The following is a 24,111-nucleotide window of genomic DNA, read 5'->3' on the forward strand; positions in this document are numbered from 1 at the left end:
GACAACTTTTTGTGGAAGGATAAGAATAATATTTAATTGATGATTGAGTTGACAACTGGCGCTCCATAAAAGTGTGATCAAAGTAAACCCATGTTTAACTAAAACCATGGCTATCAGAGTGCCACCTCATGTCTTTTGTAGCATTGTATCATCTCAGAAACATCTTTAGGATATCTAAGAGAGTTTATCTCCCTTGTAATGGATTGACCAGATATATACATTATAAAAAATGTTATTTCCAAAATACAAGGATAACTAATACCGCGGTATGAGCCAGAGAAGCACATTTGAAGCCTTACATTACCTCTGCGATCATATCCAAGGATGATTCTCCAGAATAAAGAACGAAATGGTGCATCGCTACCACTTCTATATGTCTGCAATAAATGCATGAAAATATGAGCAAGTGGACACACAAGTTTAGAGCTTCAAACACGTGAACCGTTGTGGTAAGTTGGACTCCAGTTTTGCACCCATATTTTCCACTTTAAACAAGCTTAATGACTTCATTTTGATTAGTTTAAATCCTTGACACAACATTGCATAGTTACATGTACTATTTCACTCGAAATTATTGTCGATTTCGGAGTTAAAACACTGCTGTAGAGAACATAAATTAACTATTCAAGCCTATAACCCTGTGTTAATAACATCATACTAATCACATAGAATTTAGGCATAGATAAAAATAATGGAATATAATGTTCCAGGGGGGGAGGGGTGATGAAATAGATAATCACCCCCCCCCTCCTCTGAACAAAAAGCATTTCTTAAAATCTTAAAATATTGCAATTCAACGATCATTTTAAACAGGCTTTGGTTTAGACGCTTACTTTGAAAGTGTACTAAAATTATAGAAATGTACCAATTTCAGTGAATCCATGACAATTAACAATGCGTGACTTGATACCAGCTTTTTAAAGAAGCAATATAATTGTAAAAATCTCTATACACCCTACATTCGTTTCCTTTACATTGTGTAGTTTCTGTCTTCAAGACATCCTTTAGGGGCTTGAAGCAAGACTAGCTGACAGTAAGCTGAGCAAAGCCTATAAGAGCTTTGTCGTCTGCCACTTCGTTCACTTCACAACCAGAATTCTAGAAAAAAAAAGAAAGAAAAAAAAAGACCGAAGAATTAGTTGCTACTGCATAAACCCTAACTGCGGACCATACAGGCTAATAAAAATCTGTGAAATTGTAGATACACTGTATTACATGTGTATAATAACCCATTAAGTAGCCTATGAATTGGTCAGGTCAATATGGACACTATAGAAGTTTGAGGTGGACACTTTAAACAAAATGCCTCCAGTATCATTTAATGTAGACAGAGGCATAAACATTGCTTTGTCATGCTTTGTTCATATCAATAAAAAAAACAGAAATTTCATTTGTAGAAAAAAAAGAGAAACAGAAAATCATAATATTTCACATCTTTTTGACTAGTTACATGTAGCTTGTATTGCTCTAGAGAAAATAATAAATACATACAACAGTCCTGGGGAGCGTTTCATCAATATTTTCATCCGACAAGTTGTCAGATCTGACATCTTTCCATGATTTTGATTGGCTGAGAGGCACTGTTCCCATGGTAACTGTCGGATAAAATGGGACTTGTCGGATAAAACGTCCGACAAGTCCTTTCATGAAACACTCCCCTGGGAGTAAAACTCAAACCATCAAATCATTTGATCAGTTTACCAACAACCAGCAACCAAATACTAAATTTTACAGTATCAATTCCATTCCTCCAAACATGATGATTACTCATTTGAGACATCGATTATTCAAAGTACATGGCTCTAATCTTTGATATTTGACATTAGTGCAGGATAAAATGAGATTTGTCCTAAATTTCAATAAATTCAAAACATGGTAATGCTTTCAAGACACGACAATAACGACTGGGACACTCGACTGAGTCAGATCACTCATCATGTGCGACCTCGGGTAGGGCATGTAAGTAGGACAATTTTTTTGTGATTTCTGACCATCCAGGAATCTCGGTTGTTGGAATCATGCAATTGTGTAACCTGGCAAACAATCAAATATTAACAGGGTATTCGTCCCAAGCCTAAAATACATCACTTACCAGTCTAAACGTCCTAGATTTACAATCCCGATCTTTCACAACTTTCTCCAAATTTGCTGCAACTATAAACACAAAAAGAGGAATACGAAACGAAAAGTAATTTACTTTGAATTAACAAGTCACATTATTAAAACCCTTTTAATCACATTTGAGTGGGATTCCTGCAAAAAGCTACAGCGTCAAATACTTTAGACGTCTTTTCATGTACCTCATAGAGACTGAATTTCTCGGATATTGTTGTCTTTCTGAAAGTCCCAGTAACATGAAGTGGGTCGAGGGAGGATGGTCAAAGGGGAAGGGGGTGACTGGAGAAGACATGGAAGAAGCAATTAGTGGAGGATAGTGGGAGGGTTGGGTTGAGGGGGGAGGATAAACTAAATAGAGTCAAGTGGAGGGAGGGGTGAGGACGATTTCTATGAGGGCGTAGTCGGGAACTAAACCAGATTCAAAACCTGGATTACTTCCAATCCAAATCTCTTATCCTTCTACCCACCAACAATGACATCCCTGCCGTCGACCAGACCTTCCTTGACCAGTTCCTGAGAGAGTCCGTTGGGTGTGTCCTGGTCCACTCTAAACTCAAATCTGATATCATGCAATTCCCTTGATGCATTCCTGTGTGGTAGAAACAATTATAAATAGAATATTTTAATTACAGAAGCGTGCCATGAAAATTGTTGACAAGGTGCATCATAGAGCATGTACGTCCAATTTTTTTCTAAAATATAAAGAATTGACAATTTATCAACTACATAATGTGACCAGCAACTTGCAAAATCTATGTACAAATATACCAAAAGTCTATTACCACAACAATTTTCTAATCGGTAAACCTTAAATGATTCCATCCATAATTATGATACCAGGAACTAAAAAAGGAAAAAGTATTCATTTCAAAACAACCCCAGGGCAATGAGTGTTAGATAAGGAGGTCAAGTCCTCTGGAACGGTTTGGATAGTAAATCTAAACAAATATGCATCACTCCAAAAGCTTCAAAAGGAACTTCAAAAGGAACTTCAAAAAATATTTGATGAAAAAAAACCCCTCTTCAATTAATCGTTTATTTGAAATATTGACCCCCCCCCCCGCCTTTTAAAGATTTGATATTATGATTATTTATGGAATAACCCAGACAAGCATATTCTTTTTTTTTATCCTATCCATGAACTTGTTATTTCACTTTGTATATTCTCTCTCTCTTTATTTGTATTCAATGTTTTTATGCATTTACTGGAATTGCTTATTGCACTTGCATGTTTTTAACGGTACTGGAAGACAAGCTGAAATTGAATTATACAAAATAAATGGAAATAAAATATAGATAAGCAGCAAATCCACAAGGATTAGCATGCTGCGGAAAGGAAAAAGATTACATGGAGAGGGAACTACTGGGACAAAATTGTAAGAGCAAGTTTTAAAAACATCTAAATTTGAAATGTATACATAATAAGCCCTTTAAGAGACAGCAAAGATTAGAATTGATATTATTATAAGTCTGGCACGCTATGTGAAATAATCATACAACACAATATTTGCTCCCATAATGATATTTCTGAGGAAATAGGATTAGAGTTTGGATTATAATAGAGTTCTACATTCAGAATAATGTAAAGATAAGGATTTATTTTGTTTTTAGATTTTATATTTGGCTTTAATAATAAGCAGATTTTTCATCAGAGCAAATGTCATGGAACCTCAAGAAATTACTCTGATTGGAATCCCAAGCAATTGCACAATATCTTTTAAAATCTTTGACCCACATTTATCATAAATAAAAAGATTAAATGAGAACAAAGTTTGAAATTTAATATTTATTTTATGAGTAATTTGGAGGGAGAGATTACAGGAGATCCCGCCTGCGCATGCGCAGTCATCATTCAAAGCATCAAATATGACTCCTGATAAAACAGCAAGAAAGATTAAACTAAGATGAGAACAAGTTAGAGCTAATTTTGCCCTTGAGTAATGGGAGGGAGTGGGGGGCCTGTAATCTCTCCCTCCAAATTACTCATAAAATAAATATTAAATTTCAAACTTTGTTCTCATTTAATCTTTCTATTTTATTTCGTAATTCTCCTGGAGAAATTACAGGAGATTTCAAAGCTCAGGAGGCATATTTGATACCAAAATTGGTAAACATGTAAATTGAAAAAAGCGTGTCTTGCCAAATAAATCTTAAGTACTTTCTATCTGAAGGGTGAACTGGGACCGAAAAGTAAGAATCCCGGAGGTCCACTGAGGCAAGAAAACAATTTTCTGACATTGTGTTGCTGTATGTATGCTATCCATCTTAAAATGCTGACAGCCATACTTTTTCAGGTCAGAAAGATCCAGAATAACTATTAATTAGCCAACCATTTTTCTTGGGCCGAATAAAAATGTTGGACACGAACTCTCCCTTCCCATGGGAGCATTGTTCAATAACCTTTTTCTCAAGTAAGTGTATAATTTCTTGATTTTAATTACTTCAACTGTTCTGATATGAAAACAGTGTGGGGGTAGTGAACGGTATGGTTTAGTAGATAAATTTTCAAACTCTAATTTATACCCTTCAACAGCTGATAAGATGACGTGATCAGAAGTAATATTTTTCCAATTGTTTACAAAATGCCTCAGTCGGCCACCAATAGGAAACTTTGAATAATCATTGAGTTAACTCGCCTCTTCAGCAGAAGTAGTTACTTTGTTTTCTTCCAAGATGCACCCTGCTTTGGGGGAAAGGGGCTGTTGAGAGGCATTCTGCTCAGCGAGCCTGGGTTCTGCCACTGGTCTTGACCCTTGTTCTTGTGTCGTTTCCACTGGGGATGCCCTAAAAAAGGACCCTCTGGTTGCCTGACCACAAATCATGTTGGGCTGATTGAGCCCATCCAGATTCACGAGTACTGGTTTTATTCCTGGCATATGGGTGATATGTGTGAGACTTGAATTGCTTGTCCTTCAATTGGCCTCTCATCATCCCTGCAGCTGCCTTTTGTTGCTCACTCAGGTCTCTCACTTGCTTAGCAAGATCATCTCCAAATAAGAACTTGCCCACTTGGGAAGATTTGCACAATGGTGTAAATTTCATATTCATATCAGGTCTGATAAGACGTTTCCTTGTGCAATTTAGCTCAAAATTGGCATTGCTGAGCAAAGCGAGGCAATCTTGTTGAGCTTCAGAAATATTCTCTGGGTCTAAAGATTGCATGAATGCTGTCAAACCTCTGGTTAGTGAACGTTGAATTTTTTGTAGTTGCAGGTTTCTTTGTCTAGTTAGGCCTACTTGTTTTAGTTTGTCCCAAATGGGAGCATTAACTCTTGGCATATCGACCAAGGTTATCAATTGCCGTGCCCCATCTCTTGGGGCTGGGCAAACTTAGCGGCTAATGCCGGTATGCCTGGGCCTTAATTGGCCCACATCACATTCACCTTCCCCACTCTCGAAATCTGGAGCTTGTGAATTGTCATCATTGACATTGGTCACATGGACCTGACCTGCGTGGAACTGTATTTAAGAATTCTGATCATCATAACCATTATTATCATCATCGTAAAAAGACAGCCTCAGAATACTATCTTGATAATGGCTGATCTATGCCTGGGGAGTAACTGGCTCCCTGACTGGTTCTGAAAAGCCTGGTTCTCCAGTGCTTCAGTCAAAAGCGATTCTAATCTAGTCTCTTCTCAAACTCAGAGTTTGAAGTTGAGGGGGAAGGTTTATTCTCTTTGGGCTTGGCTTTGTTGGTGTCATATCGGTTCCTATGCCCGAAGAGCCCGACGGAGATTTAACATCTCCTTTATCTTTAATATGTTTTTGACAATTTTATTGGGCTTGGCTTTCAATAGTGCCATATCGGTACCTATGCCCGAAAAGCCCGACGGAGATTCAATCATATCTCCTTTATCATGAAGTTATCTATAACTGTATTCGACGAAGTCGAATACATAGACCGTTGATGCAAAGCTGGTTGCTGGCTCGTGGAACGGGTCCCTGGCCCGGTGGAGAAACCGCACTCCGCTGCGACTGAGTCGCCGGCGGGCTGGTACCCACATTCAAGAAATCACGATTCATAATCATATTTTCGTCAGGAAGTACTCCAACTCGAACCCAATGTCGATATCAGAAGGAGGTTGTACTAGAAAGGGGCTCTAGCGCATAATTTCCAGCAACCAACTCGAAGAAGGGGAAGAAAAAGCAATTTTTATCTTACCCCAAATGGCGGAAAATGACTGCCAAATCAATGCTGCGAACGTAATGACTGCGCATGCGCGGGCGGGATCTCCTGTAATTTCTCCAGGAGAATTACGAAATAAAATTAAATAATAATAAACATTAATTTGTATAGCACAGCTTTTATATAAATATATTCAGCTGCGCTTGTTCAGAGCTCTTTTTTACTTAAATCTAAATTCAGCAAATTTTCTTAACTAAAGAGATATGTTTTTAATTTTGATTTGAAGAAAGTCAATGATGGAGAGCTTCTTAGGTCAATTGGCAGGCTATTTCATGGTTTGGGGGCAGCAAGTGCAATTGTAAGATCACCAAGTGTAACTTTTGTTTTGTGAAAGGGGATCTGGAACAATATATAATTTATCTGTGGAACTTTGGAGGCTTTGACTATGTGATTGGGTTGTTAGTTTTACAAAACAAACACTTAGGTGGTCACATTATTGGATTCTGTATGATCTCATTTTGAGATCATTACCACAACTGGCATTTATCTTTAAACTGACCTGAGTCTGAGGATGATTCTTAGGGGTGGGGTTTGGTCTCCTCCTTCTCCACCTTCTACACTTTGTTCTGTCTCTCCGCTTCTTGGAGCATTGACTGATTTCACATCCTCGTTCTTGATAGTCTATGAACACAGACAAAAAAATTGCAGTGAGTTCTTAACCATCTTGGAGTGGAGCGTTGCTGCCAAGTGGACTAGTCTCCAGAATTTGAAATGGAGGGTCGCGGGTTCAAATCCCAGCCATAATGAAATAATTTCCTTCAGCAAGAAAGTTGATCCACAAAGTGCTGCACTCATCCCAGGTGAGGTAAATGGCTACCGACAGGAAGAAATTCCTGTGAGCAGCTGAAATGTTAGCCAAGCACAGCTGGGGTAAAATAGGAGTGGCTCAAGCACCTAACAAGGTGGATATATGTGCTAAACAAATACCCCATATTATTATTTATCATTAATATCTCTACAAAAAATAAAACAAATATAGGATTTATATAGCACACATATATATATCAGGTCTTTATGCCAGGAAAGGTCTACCTGTACATGTATGTATATTACATTCCAAGGCAAGGTCACATTACAACAGGATGGAATTGACAATGGTAAAGCAAATGTAATGCGCACAAATTGCCGATGAGGAATCGGCTTTCTATTTACACGTAGTTAAAAAGCTGATTCTGCATCGGCTCGCGGTTCTGAACCTACTACTTTGGTGAACCGCGAGCCGATGCAAGTTAATTGCCTTTACACGCTATGAAAAAAGCCGATGCAAAAGCCGATTAATTGTAACACGGTAATTACGACAGGATGGAGTTGACAAGAATCAAAGCTATATTTTGTATTGCAGATTACAGGAAGTAACATTCCATCTGAGTAGATTATATGTGAAATAAACACAGAACATTTGACCTGTACTTGCCTCATGGAATAAAGGGTGCAAGTAACCACAGATGAAAATGGCTGAAATAGCAAAAAGCTCTTTTAGTATTGCAAAGACAAAGCACACACAAAAAAACTGAAAATAAGCTGGAAAATACAGCTGAAATCACCCAAGCAGGTGAATTCTCAGACCCTTGAAATAAGATATTACCTCTGGTTCTGCCTTTGTACCCATCTCATTCTCTAGAGCCTCCTTGAACTGTGCCCCAACCCTTGGTGATCGTCCAATGCTTGCCGCTTTACCTTCCTGACTATTCTCGTCCAGTTCATCGTCTGACCATTCCCATGCCCCGTCTACCGTCCTATGCAGGCGACCGCTTGACCCTGGTACTCGTTTGACCTGTAGGAATAAGAATGACCGACGGTGAGGACAATTAGTGGAAACATTATTTCATGATTATTTCATACATCTAGAAATTAATCATTATCATAGGTTGGAACATTCATATCAAGTGCTTGTCAATTTCTTTGTAATTTAGATCACAACGGATCATGTAATGTGTCCCAGGCTTTAGAGTCTAATAGAATGTTGCAAGAGAAGTGCAATCGATGGCAAGTCAATCATAGGTCTCTGAGTCAATCATAAGTCTTGAAACTAATTGTAAATTTGCAATTGATCACCAGTCTGCTTCTTGCATCAACAACTATAAGCTGATTTCTTTTAATTAAAACTAATCTATAACTTGTTGATTTGCCACAGAAATTTGTGATTGCACCATTTTCTTGCACCCCCCCCCCCTGGCTTACATTTTGTTGCTGTGCTTGTCTGACTTTGAGTCCTTCTTGAATGAGACTCTCAATAAGATACTTCTTTTCTCTGGCTTTCTTGAAGAACGGACTCTTGAGCAGTTCAGACGCATCAGGTCTGGAAAGAAACAGAACAGAGACCTGATTCACAAAGTGCATTAGTTCAGATGCAGTAGGTCTAAAAAGAAAGAACAGGGGCCCGTTTCATAAAGGACTTGCAACTGTTGTAACTTTGCCATTACAGCAACTACCATGGAAACCTTGATTCTGATTGGCTGCTGAATCCTGTTACCATGGTAGTTGCCATAATGGTAAAGTTAAAACAGTTGCAAGTCCTTTATGAAACAGGCCCCTGAGCACTGATTCACAACGAGCTAGCATTGATTTTATAGACCATCTAATGCCCATGTAAAGCTATGGTACAGGGTATTGTGGTATTGTAAATAATACTTGAGTTAATATTGAGTACCGGTAAATACTTGAGTAATTCCAATCTTACAAAAGTACAGACATTGCAGTTGCCACTGATTTCTTTTAGCTGTTAGAAGATGGTATTGTTTTATTTCTAGCAGCCTCACTCTGTAATCATATTATTTTGACTTAAGAAAAAGCCTTTTCAAGGACTTACTTTACAAATTCATAATTGGATATTAGAAAGCTAAAGACAAAGATTATATCCTAAAACCCCCCTATTGTATCTTTCAGAAGGGGTTTTATAATTTTCAAACAAACAAGACAAAAGTCTGCAGATATTTCAATATCATCATGCACCCAATCAAAATAAATTGTGAAATAAAACCAGTTTTAAAAAATTCATTTTATATCCATCACATATTTCAAACTGTTTTAGGGCACATGCATTCATGTACAAATCTAGTCATGAATAGGGATAGTGAAAAGCACCTTTGTGGGACTGACCAAAAGTAAAGGTTTTAAGCACTAAGACCTAAGAAATTATCAAAGCAGTTTCTGATGTTAGCAAGAGAAAAAGAAAATGTGTCTTCTCATCAAGATAAAGATTAAACATTGGCAGACACATCAGTAATCTTTTTCTGTTACAACAATAAAAAAAAATATTTTCTGACTTTTGACCAGCACTTATTGCATCGGAAAAAATCTCTGGACCTTATAGCCTCTACAAAATCAACACAGAGATAACAAGTTATCTTTTCAAAATCATGGTTTCATACTGTATAAAAAATAATAAAAAAAAACATTTTGCCTAATAATCTTAAATCAAGAAAAAGCATGAAATCTTGCAAATCCTACTAGATTCATCACTTTCATTTTATTTTTTTGGTTGGGCATACAACTGTACACAAAAATAAAGCAGTCTTATAAATGTACCTTATCTGTGGATCTTTTTGTAAGCACTTTGAGATCATTTTCTTGAATTCCTTGCTGTATTTCTTGTATTCATCTTTGTTTTCTGAGCAGGAATCAAGGTTTGGCGGTTCATTCTGAAGAGTTAGCATCAGCACCTGACAAAAAAAAAGACAAAGTGTTAGTACCACATGTATATGTACGTCCAGCTACCCCAAAACCACCAATAAGTCGCCGGGGAAGGCTCTCTGTAAAACAAAAATAGTAAATTTGTCTTCAAAGAGCAAACATTAAAAAATTAGTCTTATCTAAAGGAGTATTTCTTCTTTTTTATACTGTAAAAAAAATTCAAGCTGTAAATTTGATTGGAAAACAAGATAGTCAACTTTTTTGACAAAAGTTTTGTGGACTGGTTGGAAGTTTCATTGAAATTGCACAGAGTGCATAACTCATGCTTATTAAAGTGAACCCAAACTCCAAATGTTATTTTCTCCTTATTTTCTAAAGCTCTCGCTTTGTTTCTTCTGCAAATATTGAGTGGGGAATTGGTGATCAATTTTGACAAATGAGTGATACCTTCATGGCAGGAAACTTTGCATAGGGTGCAGCACCAGTAGCTAGCTCTATGGCCAGGATACCAAAACTCCAGATATCGGCTTTGAAGTTATATCCATTCACCTAAATAAAACACAAAGAAAACCCACAATTCAATGATGATAATAAACAGTCCCCCCCATCAATCTATTTAAAAAAGCCTGAGTTTCCAGCTCAGTAATTCATCCCTGAAATATCTTCGTCAACCCCTGAATCTACAATAGGAAATCAAATACTCATGTCAGCAATGGTGATATTTATACATTTTACTACAATTAAAACTAAAGACAATAGTAGAAAAGTAAATGTTCAGGCTTGCTACTAACGCAAGGGGTTTAGTTCCTGTGAGAAGAATGCATTGCTCCTACAAAAATAGAAACAGCAATATAATGCACAGGTCATAACAAAAAGTCTCTTTTCAACCCCCTACCTCCAAATATAGGGAAATGAAAATATTGTGACAAAGACACTTCAATCAGCATTGGATCTATGACAATTTATCGCCTATCATGACGTTAAATGTTTGAGGTTTTAATGCGTTTTGAACTACAAATCTCCCTTGGAATACTATGAAACAAAAATATTCCTATTTTTACTCCAATCTTACTCACCATGGTAAAAAAGAAAGGGTTATAAGAATTTTATTTCCCCAACTCCATTTATTTAGTCAGTTGGAGAAAACATACTTCGTCATGATTGTGATTTTTACAATTGAATGCCCAATATCATGCAGCACTAGCTTTTAACAAAACAGACATATTACATCTCATTAAGATTGTGACCTTTGACCTCTCACCTGTTCCATGACCTCTGGTGCCATCCAGCACGGTGTACCAACGAAGGTCGTACGGACCTTATCACGGGAGAGGTCGCCACCAGTCGCAATCCACGAGCTGACACCAAAGTCGGCAAGCTGGACTGTACCATCGGAACTCAGGAGGATGTTTCCTGCTTTAACATCCCTACGACAGATAATGGAATGGTCCAAAATCAACAGCATTAATAAGAACAGAGTTAAATTCCATTTTAGCTGATAGGCAGAAAACTGAACGCTTAGAAACACCTGTATTATGTGGCCTACAAATGTTATTATTATTATCATTTAGAAAATGGGTTATATCCTAAGCATCACTGAACAAAATGAGTTCTTGTTAATATCAATAAAAAAATAGTCTATTGAGAACTTGTGCATTAAATAGATTATATAAAAAAGTCCATATCAATGTCTTTATACTTTTGTTTTATAGAATAAGCTGTGTTTTTAAAATTGATAGATACAGAGGATGTACGTAATAGCTCACCTATGGATTTGACCATTTTTATGGAGGTATTCAAGACCTAGTAGCGTTTCTTTAAGGATTGTTGCAATGACAGCTTCTTCAAATAGTCCTCCCTTTCCTTTTCCTTTCTTCATCATGTACTTGATAAGATCAAGACAGGAGCCTGATGGAAAACCAAAGACACTCAAAGATTTATTAGATGAAGAATATCTTAATAATACAATGATAGCTTCTTAAAATTGTCCTCCCTTCCCTTTGACCTTTTTCATCATGTTCTTGATGAGATCACGATGCTGTCATGTGCCATCAAGTCATTCTCATATCAAGGGGAGCGTTTCATGCATGGACTTGTCAGACATTTTATCCGAAAAGTCCTGTTTCATCCAACAGTTACAATAGGAACTGTGTTTCTCAGCCAATCAAAGTCAAAGAAAGTTGTCAGATCTGACAACTTGTTGGACAATGTTAATGAAATGCTCCACTGGGCCACCACATGGATGAACTTTCTCCATGCTGTTCTATCCTGTGAAAGCATGCTCAGTTCTCACAAAGATTTTCCACTTTTTTTTTAGTAATTCCTTCCAGCCATCTATTCCTCTGTCTTTCTCTTCTCCTTCTGCCTTGTACCTTTCCAAGCATGATGTCCTGCTTCATATCCTTTGATCTGAATATGTGTCAAAGTATCTTAGTCTCTGTTTTACTCTGTTTTTAAGATCTGGGGCACTGTTTCATTAAGGACTTGCAACTGTTGTAACTTTGCCATTATGGCAACTACATGTACCATGGTAACAGGGCTCAGCAGCCAATCAGAATCAAGGTTGCCATGGTAGTTGTCATAATGGCAAGGTTACAACAGTTGTAACTCTTTATCAAACGGGCCCCAAGACAGGATCCTCATAGAAACAAAAGGGCACCTACCAAACAACTTTCAAGTCAACAGCTACATGTACATGTCCACTAGATGGATTCTTCATTGCACACAGTCAAAATTTAGTCATTGCCAGATCAAACCTTATTTACACACCCAACTTCATAAATTTTCATTTAAGGGCCTCGGTCTCTGACCCCAAAACGTAATCAGAACATTATTATTCACACAAGTATACATGAACCAAGTTTGCAGTTGATCCCGCAAATGATTTTGCAGTTATTGCAAGAATGAGATATGACCTACACGTCAGAGGCAGCGGAACATCAGGCTCGGACAAAGAAAGTGGAGGGGCACCTTTTGTCTTGCAAACAATAGGTGCCCCTCTACTTTCATAGTATGAGCCTGACGTTCTACTGCCTCTGCTTCACGTACATGTATGACCTTTTGACCCCAAGAGCTCATGAAGTCTTTCCATTCCCAAGCACATGTAAGAAAAATTAGAAGTTGAACTGGAAAACGTTATTTCATGTACAAGAATAAGAATAGGCAATGACTTACCAGCTTCTAGCAGCCTCATAACAAGCCAAATTTCATCCTTAACAACGAAGGAGGTGTAGTACTGTACCACATTGACGTGTTTGCATAAAGACATTGCTTGTATCTCTTTCTATAATAAACAAACAAAAGAAAACAAAACAATACCAATGAGAGCAATTTAAATGGTCCTGGAATTCATTCATTTGTTTTAGCTTTAATACACGCCTGTACTGTTACATAATTTGAATGCAATCGTGAACCACTGATATCAAAAAGCTGGATGGAGCTTGTATGCTGCAGCACACACGACCTTCATGCTCAGGAAACCTACTCCGTGACACAATTAACAGTACATGGGGCCATACCAACGCATAAGAAAAGCATGGCTGCACATCGATGAAGTGGACATGTAAAGAATCAACATCAATCCTTTTCAAGCTCAGTCGCATTTTGATACTTCATTATCCTTTCATCGTTTGTATTGCATAATTTATGAAACAGCTCCCGGAGATACATGTACATGCCCACCCTTAACCTTTACCTCTAGAAGGTAAAGATACTGTAAATAAGGACATTGCAGAGTTTCTCATACATTAATATACAGACTTTTCATAAATATAGGGACACAGTGGTTGAAAAAGCTTTTATCTATTCAAACCAAAACTCTGGACTCTTCAAATTAAATAAGGATGGTTATCAACAGGTATGTGAATCCCAAGTAAAGCTACGCCAGACCATTTTATGTGAAAGAATACATCATGTAGTATACTACAAACAAAACTCTCTTACCACTAGTTCTTCCATGGTCGTGTTGCACTTCTCCAGATTAATCCTCTTGATGGCGCACTCCTCATTACGAGGAAGGCAGATTGCTTTGTGGACAGTCGCAGTAGCTCCATGACCTGTTAGCGACGATTAAAATGCAGAAAATAGTTATCTTGGTATCGCATGGCAATTCACTCCATTATATTTTATGACTTCTACACAAAATTTGTGTACAGTGATATTCTACAGTATATATTAAATGTAAATGTAGGTCTGAAGAGAATATAATTGAAAGCTTTCATTTCCTATAACAACCAGAAATGCAAAAGTTAAATTTAAAATAGCTCATATGTCTATTTTATACCCACCAATTTCCTATTAAACAAAATCAACTTTTTTTTAATATTAGAAATGCATCAGATATGTACATGTATGTAGACCTACATGTACAGTGTACACAAGGTTTAAATAGTACATGCTGCACCCACAGTCAAGTTGCAATTTTATTTCATTGGAAGACTGCTGGTTCCAATTAACCCATTGAATATTGCATAGCATTCAAAACTGTTGCGAAAATAAGGCTTTGGTCAAGACAGAACCCGAGTATTCTCTTCTAATCCTTGGATAGTTTACAATCAAATTTCAGTACCGTATTCATTGAAATAGTATACTATCATAAAATGAATTTGTACATGTAGCAATAATTGGCCAAAGGCAAAAATTGATTTTTAATTTTTGGGGGCTACTTTTCACCTCTTACTATTTGAATCAGAAAAATTTGATAAGCTTTAGAAAATTATGGGGATTTTCCGGGGCTTGTTTTTAAGTTTCCAGGGCTGTTTCGAGCATTTTGGGGGCAACAGAGCCTCCAGCCCGGGCCGTGCAATATTTCCCTATTTGGGCAAAAATAATTTTAATGATCGAAAGAGAAGGTATATTTCTATGTAATTGGGAAGATTTACTGCCTGTCTTTTTGTACAAGAATTAAATCATATTTTGTTTTTTTTCATTGGAAAGGCCACTATAATTACACATTATCATCTACGGATATCATCCGGGCCGTGCAAATAAATCTTATGTACTATACATGTATCAAGTGAAACTGCATAACTTTCTTCTTCTTGAAATTTTTCCATCAAACTCCTCCAGGAGATTTCATGGAAAATGGCAGAAATGTTTCATATGTATACGTGTATTCCTAAAACAACTTGAGGTAGGCTGGATTTGAAAAGTCATCTTTGCATGCATGTACATTGTACACTTTTCTACAGAAAATGCAGTGTACATAAAAAAAGCGAAGACACACCCTTGGCAGGGGAAGTAAAGTGAATGAGTGATTCATGATATACATGTAGTGATGAAAGATGTCTTCCTTTTCATTTTAACAGAAAAATAACCATGCTTTCGCAATCTACATCTCAGAATCTACTCTATGGCAATTTGGAGTTACTAGTGTTAATCCAGTTTGGCTTAATATGAATAGTGATAAAAACTGCGTATTTTTTTTCAGTTTATTACATGTATCATTTATTTAGGAATTTAAATATCCAACCATCCATCTATACATCTATTTATTCATATTAGCTTCTCATCAATAATCAACTCATTCATTCATTCCCTTATCTATTACGCAATCCAGTAGTTATCTAGAATTGTTCAATTAATCTATATTTATTTCAATATTCAATCAATCAATCAATAAGTCGGTCAAGTCAGTCAGTTAATCAATCAATCAATCAATAAGTCAGTCAAGTCAGTCGGTCATTCAGTCAGTCAGTTAATCAATCAATCAATCAATCAACCAATCAACCACCCAACTAACCAATTCATTTAATACATTGTTCATTTCTGCTAGAAACTTTATTTCAGACATTCTGGCACATGTATCCATATTTTTTTTCTCTTTGCCCACACCATCAATTACTTTAATCCCATGTTTGTATTGCTCATGAAATTCCCTTTTTGTAAATTTCATGGAGGTAATAATTATATGTTAATTCATTTTATAATCTAAAATGTCTTAAACTGACATTTAAATTAACTTTTAACCTTCAATTTCTAACAAGTGGAGCGCCTCTGGCAGTCTTTCTTGCATTACACCATTCAACATAGGCTTACATGTAGCACCAGTGCTGACTTTGAAAACGACTCCAGAATAATAAGTCACAAAAGCACCATTCATATGATGATAAAATACTATGTTCATTGATCCTAAATGACATTTGACCTTGATGTGTGACCAAAGACTTGTGCAAGATGATCAGTGATACTTGATTACATTTATGTCCACATTTCACGAACTACATCCAAGATGGCAATTCAACAAATACCCCCAACACAGCCAACGTTCATTGGCTTTAATCAGGTGACCTGAAACTCACACAGGATGTTCACTGATGCTTGATTACTCTAATGTCCAAGTTTTATTAACTAGATCCATATACTTTCATGGTTATGACAATTTAAAATCTTAACCCTGGTTAATTTGTTTGATTCCCCCAACATATAGGGGAAGGCAGGGTAAGTTGAGCATTGGGGCAAGTTGAGCCACCACCCCCAGGCCAATAATGAGTCAGACATCGTGGTGGTGCCATATATTGATGACCCATTACATAACCCTTTACCCACCACATTGTTTTCGACTTTGAAGCAAAAAGTACTTTTTATAGGGAAAAATACTAATTTCAGCCAAAAAAGTAAAACAGGGTGTAAAATAAAGCAGTGCTTTTTACCCACATACGTCTTCAAATATAATAAAGAAAATTTAAGAAATAAGAACAATATTGTTAGTCCATGTATGGATTCTCATTCTTGTCATAGTCTTTTGCTTGATGGATGCATAAGAAATATGTGGATGCGAAATTATCGCATTAAGTTTGGACTGGTGTACTTTTAGCCAGTCAACATGGGGCAAGTTGAGTCATGGTAATTCTTTTGGTACTAGTAATGTATAATGAAAAAAAAAATTATAATGAAAGCCACTGATATGCAGGCAGAAAGGTGCAAATTCACATGACAGTTCTTTTACTTTTAGAGGATGTTAGTACTTATAGAGAATTAGCAATTGTAAAGACTTGAAATAAAAAATTTAAATTCTGGTTCTTCCTGCATAGTTTTTGTGGCTCAACATACCCCAGAAGGTGGCCACAGATGGGGCAAGTTGAGCCATTTGACATCATGTTTTTCAAAGGTCACAATGAATTTTACTGTGGGGGGAAAAGTTATATATACATGTATGTAGATAAAAAATATTTCCCAAGAATCAAATTTTAAGGCAAGGTACTTATTGCTACAATATTATTAGTCATATCAATTCTAACATGCAAAATGCAAAAAGTGTCACAACTTACCCCGCCTTCCCCTACACGTAGTGTCTAAAAGAATAATTTGTACACTTCATACAGCAATGCAAAATGAGAAGATAACTATGTTGGGACCAAAAAAAAATTGCTCATTTGGCCATCATAGAAAATAATGAATTATATATCATATGAAAGAGCGAAGTAAAGCAACTGTTCTGCACCTAGTTGAAAATTGCGGTCAGTCACGCATGAACGATAATGAATTATGAAAAGCAATAATGCACATTTTCCGACCTTGCTGTGATTATTGAAGTGTAGCTCACGAAACATTTCATTGTTCATGACTTATTCACTTTTTTCCAAGAGATGAGAATATGAGATGATATGCTTTCATAAACAATTCTTAGTATTTCACTCGGTTGTACAGATTTCCTTCACGATTTCAAACATATTGATGTCTGAATGCCTCACTGACTTCTGTAAATGGGTGTATTAATTTTTAATATTTCAATTCCTGTCAAAATAAATAAAACATTGAAAAAGATCATCTCGTCCTGTCATCTCGTCCCTCAGAAAAATAAGAAATAAGTCATGGTCATTGAAGCAATATGAGTTACACTTCAATGATCACAAAAAATAAGAAAATATGCATTATCACACTTGCTGAATTATAATCATTCATGTGTCAATGCGTGACCAATAACAATTTGCGACAAGAAGGAAAACAAAGACTATACTTTTCTCTTTCATATGATATGTTATATATTAGAGTTTATGAAAGCAAGGTTACATATTTTTACTTTTATCATAGTCCATCCACTCATCTTCCAGTGTTTTAATATAGTGTATAAATAATTCTTGTAGACACTGTAAAGTTCATTGGCCCTAAATGGCCTTTGACCTTGGTCATGCAACCTTAAACTCACAAAGGTTGCTCACATCAAGCTATTAGATGAGACCAAAATTCAGTCTCTCTCTAGCCCCCTGTATACCATTTGAAGTAATTTATATTTTACATGCGAATTACATTTTCCTCCATACACTTACATACTGCTTCCCTGCTCTTGAATGCTCTTTCTTCATATCAAAGTGCACACTGCACAGTGCACACAGCTGTTGTTTGCATTGCTACATATATGTTTCCAATGGGATTTGTACATTTTATCAACAATATGAATGGCATCGCTGTGAAAATCCCCACATATCTCAAAATATAAATAACTTGCTGCCTAGAAAATCAGTCAATTGTGGTTTTAAAATTGCTTAAATTCATATTAGAAATTTAAGCATGTATAGGACTTAAATTTTCAAGTTTGGCACAAATTTCAAAATTGATTTTTTTTCTACACCAAAATTGACTGATATGACGGTTCGGATGAATGCCGATGATATGAACAACTTCCATCTTGTCCTCCTGTTGCTGTTGTTGCCCACAATTAAACATATCTAGTTAATAAAATGGCAAATTAAAAATAATTATTTATACTTCTACTTCTACGATGATACTCAGCAGGATCCATAAGTCAGGATGTAGTGCTAATCACGTATTACCTTCTATTATTTGTTAAATAATAATTTTTATCATAAATTGTTCTTCAAAACGGCATTTTGTAACATCGTTAATCGAAGGTACATGTAAATTCATACATGTACATCAAGGGTCAGACCTATTGTATTCACGGATCAAGGGATCTACACAAAGTCACAAGATCGGTCTGGATCTGTAAGAAACCTTCAATTTTTCACCTTTTTATTAACCAATTTTTGAAACCTTCATACACATTGCCATTACTTTAGCTAAGGCATTAACGACAAAAACGTTATGCGTACTGAAGGTGACCTAAAAATAAATATCACTATTTACCAGGTAGGCCTAATTCTAGAATAAATTAAACTAAGAATTATAATAATAAAAATAATTAAAGAATTATAATAATTTAGACCCCTAAAATACAGCATTGCCGGGAAACGGGTACTCAAGGCTCCATGATGAAGAAGTATATCAGACCTACATGTACGACTTGTCAAAATATTTTTTAAAAATATCGTCCTCACATGCAGTCACACACCACAGAGCGAATTGTGGACTCGCGAGTACACCACAACACAAACACACCCTCATACACGACAGACACACGGGCTCACGGCGACACCACACCAGGCACAGCACAGCCAGCCAGGCATCACGATCAGAAAGTCAGAATCTTGCATCTTACAGTACATTCCCTTTCTTGAAATTATCAAAATTGAATTCAAACATACCGAGGACCGTTTTGATTTCGTAAGCATCTCTGTTATTAGGCCAAGGCTTTGCAGATGATGTTTCAGAAGAAGAGGCAGGGCCAGAACTTGCAGTTGCAGTCGCCATTTCTCTCTATGGTCGTCAATTTTTAACGTCGGTTAAACGGCGCACCGGCTACCCGATCCGAGAATTTAATTGACGGTCCTAATCGAATTGCCAGCATACCCAGCAATGTGCATACGAACACCGGATCAGACTGTGGAGGATTCTTAACCGAACCGGACCAGTATGGCAAGCCAGAACTTCAGAAGGGAATATTCATCCCTCCCCCCCCCCCCCCGACCTCATTGTGTAGGCCCATTTTCTTCCGTGGTACAGAAGATGGTTAGCTATAGCGCCCACAAAAGTTTCACAACCAAGAATAGAGGATGAACAGATGAAAGGAAAGCGGACAAACTGTGAAAATATGTTATCACTTTCTGAATAATGCCATATCACAAAATTTGAATTTTGTATTAAACAAGATCAAAATTATTGCTGGATCGCTTCGCTCCAGTTCTCGGATTTTGAGAAAGTTTGTGTCATACGAACGGTTATGTCTTTTCCATAAAAAAATTTGTACATTACTCCACTGCTAGATAGGTCCCTAATCCTTGTACTTCCTCAAAATCATAACTATGTGATTCATCAATACACTAATGCAAGATATATTTGAACAAAATGACTTGGCAAAAATGATTATTCGACACCACGCTCAATGATAGCCCACGTACCCCACCCCCCCGCAATAAATGAATAAGTGAGGGGCTATCATATTGGGGAAAGAAGAAATAAGCGAGCTTTTTTCTGTTCTCTTTTTTTTTTTAAATATTGCATCCTATCAACATCCGTTTATCATTATCGAACTATATGGAGGCCAGTAAATGTTCAATGGGGGGGGGGGGGCAAAAACCCATTCGTCAAACCACTGTAAAAAGATGGTTCGATTAAAAAAAGAGAAAATTATTTTCGGATACCTAGCAAAAATAATATGTATTTTCCATTGAAAACTTATATTTATCACTATCTCACGTTTAGAGGTTCGTTTTCATGTAAATAATCATTTATAATTTTGTACTTTCAGCTGAGTCTGAGTTTTTGTATCCCTGACGAAGACGTGAGGTTTGCGTCGAAAATCTGGAGAATACTTGGAAATAAATTTTGTTGGAACTGGAATGTAATAACGACTGTTTCAACGGATTTTGAAAACTTTGTTGTTGTTGTTGTCACATCATGGGCACTGACGAAGAGTGGGACTCTTCCTTTCATTTTGAGAGCTATGCTCCTTTTACAATCTATGATTTTATTTCCACAGCATTTACTAAACCCTTTGTGATTGATTTATTCCTTTTTTTTCTTTCCTGTAATACATGCATGTACGCATTTAATAAGTTGACTATAATTTCTTCATTTCCAAGGGGGATCCACACTTTACAAGGTTTGCTTTTTAGTGGATCCCCCTCATTTCCATTTATGCTCTATATTATACTGGGGTTTTTTGTCTGTTTTACGAACGAAAAATGCCCTTCTGTAAAATTGTACTTGATTTGTATTGTTTTATATTACTTTGTATTATGTTTTGAATGGAAATGAAATGAATAGAATTTTAAAAGACTGTTTATATAGTTTATATAATAAATATATAAAATAGAGTCAAATGATCTGCTCGGAGATTATAAGTGGGTTTAAACAAATAAAAGTAGGCCTATAAAACTCCGTGAACAATAATGTTTTATCGAATTTTTGCCCATAGGGCGAAAATTATATATATATATCCCAGAGATAAGAGCACTTCTCCAACTTAAATTGATTTTCTCTACTTTGAATGGAAATTTGAGGAATTAGTTGTAGCGGCAGGGGCAGCGGTGGCATAAACTTGGGCACTATTCTATTTACGTTATTTTGATCAAAAGGAAATATACTCTATATACCAAAATGCTTTGATTAGAAAAGCAGTTATACTAAACAAAAAAAAAAAAACATACATCCTAAAAACTATTTAGCTTAAGATGAATCAGAAGAATGAAGTTTACGATAATATGTCTAACGCTCCGGATCCTCTACCCCAGCCTCCTCGACAACGGCTTTATGTCGGCGGGCGGGGAAATGATTTTTGATAAGGTCTGTTTTTTTTTTAAATCTCAGGAAGAAGCACCGCCTCGCCACTACCGAGCTGGGGGGGGGGGGGGGTAGTTTATTAACACAAAGACCAGAGAGAAAAGATTTAAATTTCTAATTGGTCGTTTGTTTTATTATGCTCAAAATGTATGCTTACTCTTCCTCGGTTTTCTCCAAACTTGATTCACATATGGTTTACTCTCTAGTATGCAAAAAGACAAAGTGTAATTAGCTCAACATATACTGTACACTCTATATTCACACCAGCACTCAAATTTTTAGTATACTCTATAAGACATATTGGGTAAAAGTGCTCCATGGGGGTACTTATATATGTGTCCATTTGTCCAACCAACATTGGGCATTTCTTTTCGGCCCTTTTATTTATCCAGTTTCGAAGAAAATTTCGCCCTTTCTAAAATAATTGCTGCTTATGTTTTAACTTTACTGGACTGCTTCCCGCATTGGGTATACTGCCCAAAATTGGTTGGACACCTTTACCATCGTGATGGTAAAAATTTTACCTAATATATTTACAGTGCAGGGAAAAAGGTAAAGACAAGGAGAAAGGAAATAGTTTTGGGGGGTTCATTGTCCGTGTGCCCTTATTAAGTTTTTTAATGTCCGTTGTATAATGACTAAATGTTTATAGTTCTATAGTGAAGTAGGCCTTTATGAAGAAACGTGTCTCAAGCTGATTTCTGGATTCTCTCTCTCAACTTCCACGATACGATGTGACGGACGTTTCCTCCTGTGTTTCCTCCGGCCATCTAAATCAATCTACGATCGGTTCCCCAGTTCCTTTTCCATCAGGTTTCCACCAGCCTGGATCAACAAAAATATGTGTTCATTCCTCTCTTTCATCTGGAAAGCTTTAACTAGTTGCAGTTCGTTTCTGAACTTAGTAAAGAAGATACAGCATGTCCAGTTGTTTTATTTCAAGAAAAAACGAAATTGGAGGCTTTTGAACAGGAGATTATTTGTTTCGCCAAATCACAGCGGCTGTATTCTATGGTGGCCCTGAAGGGACATCGCATATAGACCAAATCGCGAATATTCACGACGAAATGGGCGACGAAATTCACGACGTCGCCAATTTCTTCGCGAATTTCAAATTCACGACGAAATTCGCGACGAAATTGGCGACGTCGTGAATTTCGTCGCCCATTTCGTCGTGAATATTCGCGATTTGGTCTATATGCGATGTCCCTTCAGGGCCATAGTATTCAGCAACTATCGAAGACATAGACGACCAAATTTTAAAAGTTTCTTTCTTTAGAAGGACAAACTTTGATTTAACTTTAATAACAGGTTTCTCAGGAGTCAAACGTGTTCAAAGGGTAATTGATCCGCGAGCTTGAATTCCCCCGGGTATTCTAGCGACAACTTGTTTAGGGGCCAAAGAAAGCCTGCGACTGAAAACTTGTTTTGGGGGGTTATTTGCAGACATGGAAAAACTCGTTTGGTGTTTAGAAAATTGGTCACGCATGTGTACAGCAATACATTTGACTGCCCCCCCCCCCCGGGGGTTGCTGCATGGCACTTGCTCTGGGACGTGGATGCAATTGCAAGTGTAAAGCGAAATAAGGGGAAACCCGGGGGAAAACGTGGGATTTGTTTTGTACTGCATCCAATGACTCTCAGCCAAATATAACTCACACTTAAAGATTATGTTGTTATCATTTTTCCATCCCATAATAATCTTTTAATTGGTCACCTGATCTAATTCCACTGTCACTGTTTTGATGGACAGGGAAAAATGACCTATTTTCATTGGTCAAAATATTTTAATCCCCCCACCCCAAGCAATGATCAGTGTCACTGTACAAAGAAGACGTGAATCATGAAGAACGCATGAACTTTGGCATCGATGAAGATTGGTTTGAAGATCATCTTTTACCTTATTTTTTTTTTACTTTTTTTTTCTAGCCCAAAAGCATTTCATAGAGCGCCACTATAGCGTACCTACGGGGGGGGGGGCAGAGGGGGCAGTTTGCCCCCCCCCCGACGAGTCAAAACCCATACAAAAGACATATCCCCGGCCCCCAGACAAGCTTGAATACCTATTTTGCCCCCCCCCCCCTGACGAGCTTGAAGACCTTTTTTTTTTGCTTTTCAAATATTTTTCGGGTACGATGAAGAGCTTTTTTTTTTGCTTGTCAAATTTTTCGACTGGTTTTGCCCCCCCCCCTGTGAAAAATCCCAGGTACGCCACTGTAGAGCGCCATTAAATTGCGCCGCCCCCTCCCTCCCTCCCTCCCGCCTACACACACACACCTATTCATCGTGATATATAACAGAGCTGTGATTCACATGAAATAGCTTAGGCGGCTTGCTTTTCTTTCTTTTAATCATTGTCAAGCTTGGAAAAAAAATGTAGAGAAAAGAGAATTAAATGAAATATGAAATTTAAACCCAGCTTAAAATCATAAAAAATTCTGAGTGTTTACATTCAGTTAGGCTATGTCCTTAGATCCAGCTTATTGCTTATTTGGGTCTCAGAGTTGTTAAAAACTGTTGATATGTACATGTTTTATTTCAATTGGCTAAAA

General features: G+C 36.9%; 1 protein-coding gene across 1 annotated transcript; it reads right to left on the reverse strand.

Moving 5' to 3' along the window:
• Window positions 1-874: 874 nt before the first annotated feature.
• Window positions 875-19,565, reverse strand: LOC121426222 (serine/threonine-protein kinase OSR1-like). Its single transcript, XM_041622438.1, has 13 exons — window positions 19,423-19,565; window positions 13,883-13,995; window positions 13,115-13,223; window positions 11,707-11,848; window positions 11,202-11,367; window positions 10,388-10,489; window positions 9,836-9,969; window positions 8,489-8,606; window positions 7,893-8,081; window positions 6,807-6,928; window positions 2,586-2,707; window positions 2,093-2,154; window positions 875-1,098 (listed from the first exon to the last, which is right to left on the reverse strand). Exons 1-13 carry the CDS (start codon window positions 19,526-19,528, stop codon window positions 1,024-1,026), a joined length of 1,560 nt encoding a protein of 519 aa, XP_041478372.1. The 5' UTR covers window positions 19,529-19,565; the 3' UTR covers window positions 875-1,023.
• Window positions 19,566-24,111: the final 4,546 nt, after the last annotated feature.

The sequence above is a fragment of the Lytechinus variegatus genome, chromosome 13 (assembly GCF_018143015.1).
Source record: "Lytechinus variegatus isolate NC3 chromosome 13, Lvar_3.0, whole genome shotgun sequence".
Lineage (NCBI taxonomy): Eukaryota > Metazoa > Echinodermata > Echinoidea > Temnopleuroida > Toxopneustidae > Lytechinus > Lytechinus variegatus.